At 41.0% G+C, this 13,716-nt stretch overlaps 1 protein-coding gene across 1 annotated transcript in view; it reads right to left on the bottom strand.

The window, feature by feature from the left end:
- The window catches only part of RAB39A (RAB39A, member RAS oncogene family), a 32,299-nt gene extending 22,845 nt beyond the window's left edge, over positions 1–9,454 (bottom strand). Inside the window, exon 1 of the mRNA XM_022566353.2 lies at positions 9,178–9,454. Within this exon, the coding sequence (XP_022422061.1) occupies positions 9,178–9,404 (227 nt within the window). The 5' untranslated portion in view covers positions 9,405–9,454. The remainder of the gene's footprint in view (positions 1–9,177) is intronic.
- Between the last annotated feature and the right edge of the window lie 4,262 nt (positions 9,455–13,716).

The raw sequence follows: 13,716 nt of genomic DNA, 5'->3' as shown, positions 1-13,716 counted from the left end.
TGAAGACCCAGCACAGCCAAATATAAAACAAATAAATAAATTTATTTAAAAAAAAAAGACTCCATGCTCCCAATGCAGGGGGCTGGGGTTCAATCTCTGGTCGGGGAACTAGATCCTGCATGCATGCCGCAACTAAGAATTCGCATGCTGCAACTAAGAGTTTGCATGCTGCAACTAAGAAGTCTGCATGCGACAACTAAGATCCACATGCTGCAACTAAGAAGTCCGCATGCTGCAACTAAGAAGTCCACATGCTGTAACTAAGAAGTCCACATGCCACAACTAAGAAGCCCGCACACTACAACTAAGAAGTCCGCATCCCGCAAATAGGAGTCCGCATGCCGAAACTAAGAAGCCCACATGCCCCAACGAAGATCCTGTGTGCCGCAACTAAGACCCAGTGCAGCCAAAGTAAATAAATAAATAAATAATTTTTTTTTTTTTAAAAAAAGGGGGACTGTTGTACCAGATCCATCCATCTGTTTCTTCCCAGTCCTATGGTTGTACCAAAATGGCCAGAATGTTGATCTCTGTAGCTTCTTTCATGTGTCTTCTCCCCCCTCGCTTTCTTGGATTCTGTTTTCAATTCATCTCTCACTAATTTTCCTCATCTCCAATAGTCCTCTCCTATACAATTAGTTATACCTTCTCTTCCACTTTTAATTCTCTTTTTAGAGTCTGTCCATCTGTCCTATCATATATGTCTTAAATTTCACCTCATATTTGCTTCATTAACTTTTGATTTCCTAATCCCATAGCCTTTCTGTAGCCCTTAAAACAAGTACTAATGATATTGCATGATCTGTGTAAAACTGTGACAAGTGCCTAGAAGTCAGGCAAGAGGAGAAACCTTTTAATTTTGAATGAGGGGACAAAAACCAAGGGATTCTCTAGAGTCTTATTGATATGATTAGATCTTGCCCTAAAATATAGTAACCAAGTGTTTTAAAAGGGAGACCTGACGGAGTCATTCAGAAGCACCAGCAAAAGAGACAGAGAATCATATGAGAGAAGAAACCATGAGAGGTTCAAAAAAATACTCCTAAAATTTAAGGAATTGCCTACAATTTTTCTTTGAAGTATTGGCTTCTAAAGTGCTCTAATCTTTCCATCTGTTGGTTCCTAAAACACTCTATGTAAAAGGACTCTCGGTTGGGAAATACCATATCTGTCTTGGGTGTTTACAAAGTATATTAGGATATTAGTATATTAAAAGCTCTGAGAAATCTGGCAACAACCCAGCACTTCCAAAACTATTTGATCAAGGAAACTTTTACTCAAATTACACCTATTACTTTGAAAAATGCTACTTTGAAGAAAAATGATGGGCAATGCCTAGAATTTGAGAATCTATAATCTTTCTTTATAATGCCTTCTGTTATAGCCAGGAAGTTCTTAGTATCTAACTCCCATTTGCAGTATTCTCTCTTGATCTCTTCTTAGAGAAGAGGGTTCAGTTTGGGCCACACACTATTCTTTTGTATTTCTGAGGCAGGAGTCTGTGATTAAGGCTGTTCTTCAGCCTTATCCATTTGAAGCCATATCACACTAAGTCCTACGAGATGGAAATACATTTGGAAAGCCTAAAGAATCAGAAGAAAAACCACTTTTAACATTCCTAGTACAGGAAGATAATTTAAGCAGAGATTTTGACCAATTATACAAAAAGCAGAGGAAAGAATAGGCATAGAGAAGGATAACATTTTGCCAAGAAAAGTCACTGATGAATTTTGGGTCATGGCTTGATAAAGACCTTTCTCAGGTGACTCTGATGCACTAACTATACCAGTGAAGTAGAAATAAACCTATGAGAGAAGTCTCTGTTCCCTTACCTCAACATTTTTTTGGCATTTGAGATATTTTTGATGGTTTCTTTATATCCTAGCTATTGATATCAGTGGATGGTCTTAAGGACTTACTACCAGTAATAAAATAATTTTATTTAGCATATTGTTCCTAAATGAAAAATGAATTATCACCATAGGAAGGAAATAGAAAAAAACTTCAGTACGTTTTAAGAATGTTTAAAAGAACACTAAGATTCTAAACCAAAATAAAATAATATGCCAGCGAGCCATCGACATTTACTCAGTCATGCTTGTATACAGAACTACTATCTGTATTTTGAAACTCTTTCACAGCTTAAACTAAAAATGTACTTTTCAATTTAAAACATATTGGACCTCTGTTCTGGAACTCCTACAGGTCAGAACAGTACTTCATTACACAAAGTGATTCTTTCCAGAAAACAATGGGTTTTAATAATATTTGTTTCTTGATAAGCTAGGTAGATTGTGTGGGGTAATAATTTTTAAATGAATTTCCCTGAATTATATATTGTCAGAATTGATTAAAAGTTACTGACATTTGGAGGCAGATATATTAGTATCATAAAGTACAGGCTTTGTAGGTATTTCACTTTAGAAAGAATGAAAATATCTTAAATACCTCAGTATTAGTTGAGTGGTTCACCTTTCTTTTTTTTTTTGCGGAACGCGGGCCTCTCACTGTTGTGGCCTCTCCCATTGCGGAGCACAGGCTCCGGACGCGCAGGCTCAGTGGCCATGGCTCACGGGCCCAGCCGCTCCGCGGCATGTGGGATCTTCCCGGACCGGGGTTCTGCATCGGCAGGCGGACTCTCAACCACTGCGCCACCAGGGAAGCCCCACCTTTCTTTTTCACTGCTTGACACAGCAGACTGATAGAATGCAGATTCCCTTCTAACTCAGCTAGGATAAGAATAACTGGCTCTTAAAACACCAAGATAAACATTCTCAGATCATTCCAAGAAGTTGCTCTTTAAACTTTAACATGGCTATGGAGGCTAAGTTGTTAAGAAATCTTTGTATGCTAACCAAACTGACTGACAATGGCTAGAAATTTCTTCTCTCTCTCTTTCTCTCAGACTGAGCAAAGCACTTTTCTTCATGTGAAAACTTTACTGAGTGATTCATGTACTAGCAACATTATCTCTAATTTTTTTTTTCTAGCCCTTTCTTTGAAAGCTAAATGTGGAGCCAATGTGTCAGAATAGGTGGTCATCAATGCAGCATGATGAGAGGAAACTCCGACACCCATCAGCTATAGATCCATAACTCTGCCAACAGGGAAATGTTACTTCAAGATGAGGTGTTACCTCCTAGGTGGTCATCCTCTTTTAGAATAGAAATACTCCTGTCAGAACCCTTATTAAGTTTTAATAATTTTGTGTCTCTTGGTCATCTAGCTACTTCTCTCTCTGAAGCTAAGGTGGAGTAGTAAGGGATGGCTTTTCAACTGAGATGTGAGGGAAAATAGAAGTGAAGGATAGGTCAAGGTCCTACTATCCAAAAACAGAAGGAAAGAAAAGTAGGAAAGCCCCAAAGTCCCCAAGAATGAGTTTTACCTACTTTACAATTTTGCCTGCTGCTGGCCTAGGGCCTTCAAACATTGGAGTACAATATTTAGTCTACTATATTTACAGTATTTAGTTACTAAATAGTCAGAATGTATAATCACCTTCATATAGCAATATGTCATTGAGGCTGTGGTTATACATGCGAAATCAATTGATTCATTGAAGAAAAAAGAAATTAAGAAAAATAGTCACAGGTTTTTGAAATTACTGGCTAGCTTCTTAACTGTACTGACTATACAATCACTCAAAATGGTCTGAATGCTCTGAGTAGACAGTGAAAATAACTTTTATCATATAAAAATACATTTGGCTACACAGGTCATTTTTCCACATTCTGCTACACTTGTTAGAAATGATGCTGGCTCCTTCTTACATATAGTTTTACTCTGAAACTCCATAAAGTAGACACTTTTTGGGGTGACTGCTCACTTCCTTCTTCTGTGAATTTCTCTTTCCCAAAAAGTAGACCCTTATGGATTCATTTGCATTGGATGACCCATAATGCATACCTGGGATATTTGCATTATAATCCCTTTGTGTTTTATGTATATATTATCTTAATAACTGGACCCTGGGGGAGCTGATTCACTGGCCAATCAAATAGCCAATGAGATTTTTTCTTTCAAGAATTTGAATAAGAGGCTCAGAGACTGAGACAGTTGGGAGCTGACAGCATTGGATAATGGAAATAGACTAGAGAGAAAATCCACAAACTCTTGTTATTAGAGCTTCCATATTTTCAGACACTTGTATGTTCAGTGAGATTTTTGTCTCTCATGAGACCTGTATCATTTATAATTTATGCCTTATATCCAGACTAATTTGGTTATATTTCTGTTACTTAAAACACAAATAATTTTAACCAAGACAGTATATTATCAGATTACTCAATACAAATATAGTCTAGCTTTCTATTGTTTCTAATAACTTGGAACTACAGTAGACTGCAATGATTATGGGACTTAGTTGTGGACAATCTCTGCTCTGTTACCTATGCAATATGAACCCACCAATCCACTATCAGCAAATCTTTTTCTATTGAAGATCATGAACCACAGTAAGGAGAGTGGGGATCAAGTAAGGGTCCTTTAAAAAAAAAACAAAAAACAAAACCTATTTAGTTTAGGAATCTTAAAAGATACCTTAAGGAGAAATATGAAATGTTCATGTTGCTTACTTCTAAAATTATGAACGGAGAACATAAATTAAACCAGTTTTAAACATTTACTTCATATGAATGTTTTGAAGGGGAAGAGAAGAAAACAGAGACAAAAGGGAGGCAGAGGGTAAATAAGGAGAATAAGTTAAAAAGAAATGAGAGCATACAAGACACATTAAAATAAAAAGGAAGGAGAGGGGCTTCTCTGGTGGTGCAGTCGTTGAGAGTCCACCTTCCGATGCTAGGGGACACGGGTTCGTGCCCCGGTCCGGGAGGATCCCACATGCCGCGGAGCGGCTGGGCCCGTGAGCCATGGCCGCTGAGTCTGCGAGTCCGGAGCCTGTGCTGCGCAATGAGAGAGGCCACAACAGTGAGAGGCCCGCGTACCGCAAAAAAAAAAAAAAAAAAAAAAGGAAGTAGAGGAAAAGACAGAAGGTGGGAGGAAACTATGAGTAGGGACTGATAGATGAAAGGGATAAAGGAAAAATATAAAGAAGTTTAAGGAAGGGTAAGACACATAAGGAAGAGAAAGATACACAGTAGAAGAGGAGCTAGAGGAAAAGAGATGAAGAGGCAGGCAGAGAGTTAGGGAGAGGCCCAGGATGTTAAGTGCTATTAGTTACAGGTCACCTTCAGATTTTTAGGGGGGCAGGGGAGACTGTCCCTTTTATAGCAATTACTGCTTACAGCCCTTTAGCTGTAACCAGCCCATTAGCTGGTTAACTAATGTCTGCACGTTTTCCATTGCTCCAAACTTCAAAAGTTTAGTTGGTTCTGCTCAAAGAATGTGACTAAAGCAACTCATCAAGGGAGCTTTCCCCAAATTATACTACTAAGAACACTAGTTATCATAGATTTTCATGTTTTAAGAATAGCCCCTCAAATAAATGGTGGAAATGCTAGTTTAATCAAAGTTAAACAGGTTTCTTTGCTCAATACTTCTTGGAGTCTTTGATATGAATTTCTAAGAGAGAAATGGAATATAGGGATTTCCAAGCTTATTTGATTACAGAACCCATCCTTTAAAAAGAATCAGAAGGTATGAGTGTTCTGCAGAACACGCTTTGAGAAGAACTACACTAGGAGGACATTATTCTCTGAACTTCACAACCAGTGGCTGTAACTAATATCCCCAAGGCCAGACAACACGAAATAAAAGGCCAAATCTGGCTCGAAGCTTCAGGTTTTCTATCCCTATAGCTAATGTTGCTTTTTCTTTATCTCATTTTATCTTCATATTGCTTTAAGTGCTTTTCATGGGAAAAAATTCAAAATTTATATTCTTACATTCTTACATTTGCTCTCTATACTTCTAGCCTTATTTGCACTTATTTATCTTATTAATGCTGTTAAGCAATATTCTTGTTTCCTTTCCTGCTAAACTTCTTCCACTATGATGATTAAAAAATAAAAGTGGTGACTGCTAGTTTCCCCCCAATGCCCAGTGCTAAATCCATCTTCCCTTTTTCCTAGGCACATGGTAGCCCCGTGTAAGTGTGGCCTTGTAACTAATTTCTCTTCACTGAATTGAGAGCTGAAGTGATCTGCACCACACTGGCCTCACTTGCTTAGAAGAAACATTACTTGATTTAGATCTTTACTTTCCCCTCCCCTGGAAGTGGCACACAGTGTGCCTGCAACCCAGCTTTGTTCACACAGAAGAAGATAATGTCCTAGGGATGGCAGAAAACTAAGAGAGAAGGTACTTGAATGATGGCCTGGAGCAGGCCACTCCAACAACTTGGACTACTTACCTTGAGACTGTTACACAAGAGAGAAATAAACTATTGTTAATGAAGGCACTGTAATTTTAAGTATCCTTAATACAGCAATTTAACATTTATCCTGACTAAAACATAGTGTTAATGATAAAAACTTAACAATTGAGTGTTAAGTTACAATTTACAGATGCTCACATATTCATCATTTTTCTAAACCTTCTTCACTTTGATTTTGTTCCTTTTTATTTTTTGTAAGTAGTTATTGACTACTAGCATGTATTATCTGAACTTTGAAAATTAAGGCTTTTTTTGTTAATTATACCTCAATAAAGCTGGATAAAAAAAAGATAACTAAGGCTACTTATGGTCATAATCATCAGCTCACTATTTTGTTGTTCTGTAACATATTTGTTTATGCTTTTAAGCTATATCCTGAACTGTCTAAAGTAGGTTTCTTTTTGTTAGTTTATATCTAATCACCAATAAACCTCCAAATAGAATGTTTTCCTCAAATTCCTAATGGTATAATTATAACTAATGACAGAACTATATATTCATGAACTATATAGTACCTTTCTATGAAACAAATGTGCTTACTCAAAATAAGTATCTGTATTTTCTTAGAGGAAGGTACAGAATGATTTAACATTAATTGTTTTAAATGCAATTTTATGGAGAAACATTCTGCTAAATGAGAGAAAAGCAAGTATTTGGAGGCAGCTACTGAAATATGTATGTATTTAGGAATACATCTTTGGTAAAGAGCCAAGCAAAATAAAGTATGACTCATTGTCAGTAAACATTCCCTAAATGTCCTTGTATTATTGAGAGAGTTACTGTCTGGTTTTAATAGTGTATATAAAATCAATTTACATTCTTCTTAAAGGCAATAAAAAATGATGTATTTAACAGAAAAGGTCTTTAAAATCTAACAAATTAATCATCCTTACTTTCTTGTCAATAAGTTTTTAAGGAAAGAATTTTAGACACAAGAAGATTTTACTACCTATGTTTCTTGTAGCTGCAATTATCAGTAGTTGCTAGAAGTTTAAGGTATAAAGAACACGTTTTTATTATTTTCACTTTAGAGGGTAGAGCAAGAGCTATTAGTAAATGTTTTTTTCTGACCATGAAATATCTTAAAGTTCATCTCTGATTGAGATCACAAGTGAATGAATTTGCAGTCTACCTTATAATGGTAAAACTGCAACGAATCTTAGAGATCATAATGACTCCATTTTACAGATGAGGAATCAGAGTTTGAAAAAAAATTTTTTTTTTTTTTTTTGGTACGTGGGCCTCTCACTGTTGTGGCCTCTCCCGTTGCGGAGCACAGGCTCCTGACGTGCAGGGTCAGCGGCCATGGCTCACGGGCGCAGCCGCTCCGCGGCATGTGGGATCCTCCCGGACCGGGGCACGAACCCGTGTCCCCTGCATCGGCAGGAGGACTCTCAACCACTGCGCCACCAGGGAAGCCCTGAAAAATTATTTTAAAGGAGACTTCTTGAAAAAAAATCTTCATGGAATTCTAGGTATTGTACAATTCAAATCAATAACCTTTAACACTTCTCTAAAGGGCTGGCCTTACTATCTTTCCACTTTACACATTGTAAAACTATGGTATAAGCAAGCTAAGCAGTTCACTTATTTCTATGAATCAGTGTCATAGCTGGGAATGGAAGCCGAAACTTTAAAGTGTTGGAACATTCTCACAGAAGTAGACTCATCTCATTCAGAATGGATGCTGGCTGGGGTGAGGGGAAGCCATGTTTGGGAAATCCGGTCAATAAGTACTCTATTTCACAAACAGACTACTTGCTGAAGACTACAAAATGCTTGCTTTAATGAGTTCCAGTTGATAATGCAACCTTAAAAAAGCCCCAAACACTACAATATATCAGGTCCCTACTTTCCTCTAAATTCCTTGAATCCTAGAAATTTAAAATGTGCTTCATATCTGGTTAAATCTTAAATATCTAGGAAATGCATACAATTTACGTTTAGTTTTGGATCCCTCCTTCTCTATGCAGAAAAGTATTTTCTGATCTATTATCACTCTGGAACGTTAAGTACCTATTATAAATAAAATAAAGGAAAAGTTCCTAACAAATCTCAGTATGTACATCTCTCTTTTCTTCACCAAAGCACCAATGATGACAAACTTCTAAAGACAACTCAACCCTTAAAAACAACAAAAAACTCCTCTGCTGTGCCTGTGTCCCTGATGTTACATCTAGTTGCTGTACAAGACACATTCCCACGGGTCCTGGCCCAGTATTTCTGATGACCACATTCGGTGCTGTGAGGTGTTCAGACCATTACCGCATTCATCATCTCCCTCTGAACGATGCCCAATGAGCTCATGCAGTAATCGGGGTTGGAGCACTGCTTGCTGTGAAGCTAAATGGATCAATCACGAATCTGGGAACGCTTCTATGCAGTTCTCCTGGGCCGCGTAGATGGGAAGCTGCTCCGTCAGGGGAGGAAAACGGGAGCTTGGAGGAGGGTGGTCAGGTCAGGGTGTGTACAGCGAGGGACACTGAGTTTGGGGAGAAGGCAGCAGGGGAGCCGAAGAGTTGGGGATAAAAATACTAGCAGGGGTAGAGAGCTGCGGAAGAGGGGGCTGGTGAGGGTGACCTGGGCTCAGGCGGGAAAAGGAAAGACAGAAAGGGGTCGCAGGAAATGGGAGCCAAAGAAAGAAGTGAGAAACTGCGGAGGAGGAAGTCGTCCCTGGAAGAGGAGGGGCAAAGGGGAAGCGAGAATCGAGTGTTTGCACTTTCGAGAGGGAAGGGCCAGAGCTTCTCCCGACACTGGCCTGTGCGGCCGACGCTTGGGGAAGGTGCCCCAGGCGGATGGAGGGGGCGGCGCGGTCCCTGGGGTCCCGGCGCCGGCGGCCCTACCTGAACCGCTCCTGTCCCGCCGTGTCCCAGAGCTGCAGCTTGATCCTCTTGCCCGGCTCGATCTCCAGCAGGCGGGAGAAGAAGTCCACGCCGACGGTGGGGTCGCAGGCTGGGGAGCGCAGCCCGGGAAAGCGGCCCTGAGTGAAGCGGTGCAGGAGGCACGACTTGCCCACTGTGGAGTCCCCGATCACGATGAGGCGGAACTGGTAGATCCAGATGGTCTCCATCGCTCACGTGCCCAGCTGGCTCTAGGGCCGCCCCACCCACCCACCCACCCACCCGCTGCGGGGCAAGTAAGGCGGCGGGAACTGTCCCTTCAGCACCTCCCGGGCGCTCGCCTGCCGGCTTCCAGCATATTCCTGCGGCTTCGGCCGCCGCCTGGACCCCGCCCTCTCTGGAGGGAGAGGCGGGGCCCGGCAGGGCCAGGGGCGGGCCCTCGGGCCAGTGGGCGGAGCAGGGGCCGTGGTGAGGGGTGGGGGGAAATAGTCTAGTTGCTTGCGGACTCCCGCCCCCGACCTCTGTAAATCACTTTCCCCCAAAGCTCACTGGGCGCCGACGGGAAAGTGGGTGTGGTGAAAGGACGTGACAGCAGCAGCAACCAATGAAAGTGAAGCAAGGTCTCAACTCTTGGAGGGTCAGCCAATGAAAAGTGAGAATCATTTTCTTACGGGCGTCAGGGTGGGCTTGTCCGATTCCGGCTCTAATTTTGGAAAACGCGGGGGCCGTAACCTGGGTCACTATTGTGGTTTCCTCTTTTATCGATTTGACCAGTTCTGTGACCACCGTTATTTAACCAGATTTCTGTTGGCGGCTTTCTGCTCTCTAGCCTTGTTGATTGCCACCTCCAAGGCGTTCTAATGTGAAGGAGTTGAGAGCAGAATCGAAATAAATTTGCAGAGAAAGTTCTGGATGCTTCTAGCAAGGGCTTTGGCCATTGCTCCTGCCACCACCATTTCTTCCTCACAGCTTTCAGTACTACGGAAGAGTGAGAAAAATGCCAATCGCCGCCATTGTCTCTAGGGCCCTTCAGCGAGGGGAAGGAGAGGAAAGGAAATGAAATGTTGAGATGTTCATAAAACCTCCCTTTCTTCTCGGAAGAATGGGAGCTTCCGTCTCCGTTATACATGCCGGAAAAATCCTGAAGTGGTCTCTCCTTAGTTTATGCCTGGTCAGGGATCTGAATAAAGCACAGTTGAATTCTGGCGAGATCGACTCCTTTCTCATGCCTCTCTTCTGACTGGTTAATAGTGAGTTCAAGATTTGTCTTTTAAAAGTTAAACAGTTTTGGGCTTCTCTGGTGGCGCAGTGGTTGAGAGTCCGCCTGCCAATGCAGGGGACATGGGTTCGTGCCCCGGTCCGGAAAGATCCTACATGCCGCGGAGCGGCTGGGCCCGTGAGCCATGGCCGCTGAGCTTGCGCGTTCGGAGCCTGTGCTCTACAACGGGAAAGGCCACAACAGTGAGAGGCTCGCGTACCGCAAAAAAAAAAAAAAAAAAAAAAAAGTTAAACAGTTCTAAAGTGTGTTTTTGCCAAAGTGGAATTTTAACAATTCCACTTTTTTTCATGCCCACATGCAAACTTACACTTTTGTTATTCATCCTTACTTCCTTTCTTGTTTTGGAGGAAGAGGTATTGTTTTGAAGGATGTGTTTAATCCCCTGACACCCATCTTTTTAAAACTTTTTTCTAACAGTGATCTTTATTTCATACCATTCATACCTCAAATCTCCTCCTTGCTAGTAGTTTGTACTGCTCAACCAATGGACATACTCGAGTATCCACAATCCTGAAACTAAGCAAAACATCTCTCCATTATGCCTCTCCTTTAGATTTTTGCTTTTTCCATTATTTTCCTTTTCAAACATTAAAAAAGAACCCTCTATTCTCATTTCTAACCCACCAGTTAGTCTTCAGCCCTCTCCATGCCTAATACACCCCTGACATTGCTTTTGATAATGTTGCTAGGGACTTTCTAACTACCAAATCTGCTCCTCCCCTACCCCATCATCTATCTTTAGTTATTCTTCTTGACCTCTCAGTAGCTTTTGTTGATTAAACTCTTTGGATGAAAGCTGATTAGCTGACCCAACTCTTAAAACCACAGTCCTCTTTCTTCCAGTCCTCCTCCAGTTAGGAACGGCCAAATGACAGACTTCTCACCAACTCTACTAGAGTTGGTCAGAAGCATTACTAGAAGTAGTGCTTCTAGTAAAGCTTCTGTTTTTCTGATGAGTGACCGGCTCTCTTATTGCCCGTCACCTTGTCTCCTTTCTTTTTCCTTCCTACCTGGATGGTGTAACAGCCATCTTGTGACCATAGAGGTGAAGACTAGATGCTAAAGATGGTGATAGGAGAGAGAGGAACAACCCGAGTCCCTGATGGACTTGATCTGTGGTACCAGCTCTGGACATCTTGTTGTTTGAGGCAAGTAAATCAGTACCTGCTTAAGTCACTGGTGATGGAATTTTCTATAAGTATAACCTAAATACTTTTATTTCTTGGTTTCTACAAAAGCATTCTCTCCTATTTTCCTGTTCTTTTTAACTTTCTTCACTGACTTCTCTTCCTGTGATCCATATCTTATAATTAAAGTTCTTAAGAGATCCGTAACTCTCCCCTTCTTTTCCTTCACTTTGAGCTGTTTCTCATGACCTTGTCTACTCCAGTTACTCCCTTACCCAAATCATATGTCCTCCATCCATATGATTTGGGTAAATTTGGGTAAATTTGAGTTTGCTCTGTATTCAAACTCATATTTCCAACTACCTCTCCTCTTAGGTGTTAGATACACATTTCAGACTCGACACAACTGTGTTGGTTAGGATTCTTTGAAAAAAGCTTTAGTTAGGGTGATGTAAAAGATGAGTGCACTTATCATAAGGATACAGAGGTATTTTCACAGAATCCACAGGCTGGGATGCAGCTGGTATCAGCTGGAACCGGGAAAGGGAAAGCTCTAAGGAACCCAGGCAGCATGTGTCTCTGTCTCTCTCATATTTATTTCTTTCTGACATCTGCTTAGTCATTTTCTCTCTGCAAACCAGCTTTCCCTGCTGCTTAGTCCATATGGAAGACTATAGTTGCTTCAGTTTCCAAGTTAGATATCTAGACACATATGGAAACCAATTTCCATTTTTCTGTAGACAACAATTTATTTGACCCAGTTCAGAAAAGGTGTTCATACCAAAGACATATGGCCAGGGGAACAGGAACATGCAGCAGGTCAATCGTTTTGGATGGGGCATGTGGGATATTAGCAGTCCTGGAGAAAAGATGGGTCAATGGCTTCCCTTTGTGTCAAAAATATATTCTTTATAATGTCCAATAATGAACTCAGTGGCTTTTTTTTTTTTTGATGTGGACCATTTTTAAAGTCTTTATTGAATTTGTTACAATATTGCTTCTGTTTTATGTTTTGGTTTTTTGGCGATGAGGCATGTGGGATCTTAGCTCCCTGGCCAGGGATTGAACCTGCAACCCCTGCACTGGAAAGTGAAGTCTTAACCACTGGACTGCCAGGGAAGTCCCTCAGTGGCTTTTTTTTTTAATTAAAAAAAATTTTTTATTGGAGTATAGTTGATTTACAATGCTGTTAGTTTCAGGTGTATAGCAAAGTGAGTCAGTTATACATATACACATATCCACTCTTTTTTGGATTCTTTTCCCATATAGGGCATTACAGAGTACTGAGTAGAGGTGAACTCAGTGGCTTTCTTGCCATTTTCTTTCCCTGTGTTTTATAGTTTGGTTAATGGCATTAGTATCTATCACAGTTCCTTAGACATGTGAAAGCTTGTGGTGCTGAATCTGGAGGCTGGGGGTTTGTGTTGTATAAAGGGGAGAGGTGGAATTGGTCTAAAGATGGCAGAATAGAGAACTAATGATAATCTAAGAGATAGTATCCAGAGCAAAACTAAAATGGAAAAGAACTTAGGAAGGTCAACTGAAGCCTCTTAAAAGAAATGAGTAGAGGAGCAGATATAGCTATAAGGTAACAGAATGAAAACTGCGGAATCCATCCCAAAGAAAGATGTGAATGAGAGGTCAGAAGTAAGGCTTGGTTAGATATCATTAGCCAAGGGAAAAGGCATGGGACTTTTTATAAGGTCCCTGACCTCAGGAGAGATCTAATGAGGACACTAAGGAAGTTTAGACACTACATTCAGTTGATTAAGACCCAATAAAAGGGATTCCCTGGTGGCGCAGTGGTTAAGAATCTGCCTGCCAATGCCGGGGACATGGGTTCGAACCCTGGTCCGGGAAGATCCCACATGCCGCGGAGCAACTAAGCCCGTGTGCCACAACTACTGAGCCTGGGCTCTAGAGCCTGTGAGCCACAACTACTGAAGCCTGTGCACCTAGAGCCCATGCTCTGCAACAAGAGAAGCCACCGCAATGAGAAGCCTGCGCACCACAACAAACAGTAGCCCCCGCTCGCTGCAACTAGAGAAAGCCTGTGCGCAGCAACGAAGACCCAACGCAGCCAAAAATAAATAAATTAAATAAATAAATTTTTAAAAAAAGACCCAATAAAAGCTT

This window comes from Delphinapterus leucas, chromosome 7 (assembly GCF_059928025.1).
Source record: "Delphinapterus leucas isolate spDelLeu-1000000601 "Yukka" chromosome 7, BTC_Dleu_Yukka2, whole genome shotgun sequence".
In the NCBI taxonomy this organism is placed as follows: Eukaryota; Metazoa; Chordata; class Mammalia; order Artiodactyla; family Monodontidae; genus Delphinapterus; species Delphinapterus leucas.
The sequence above is the reverse complement of the archived record's forward strand: the minus strand, read 5'-3'. Positions and strand labels throughout refer to the sequence as shown.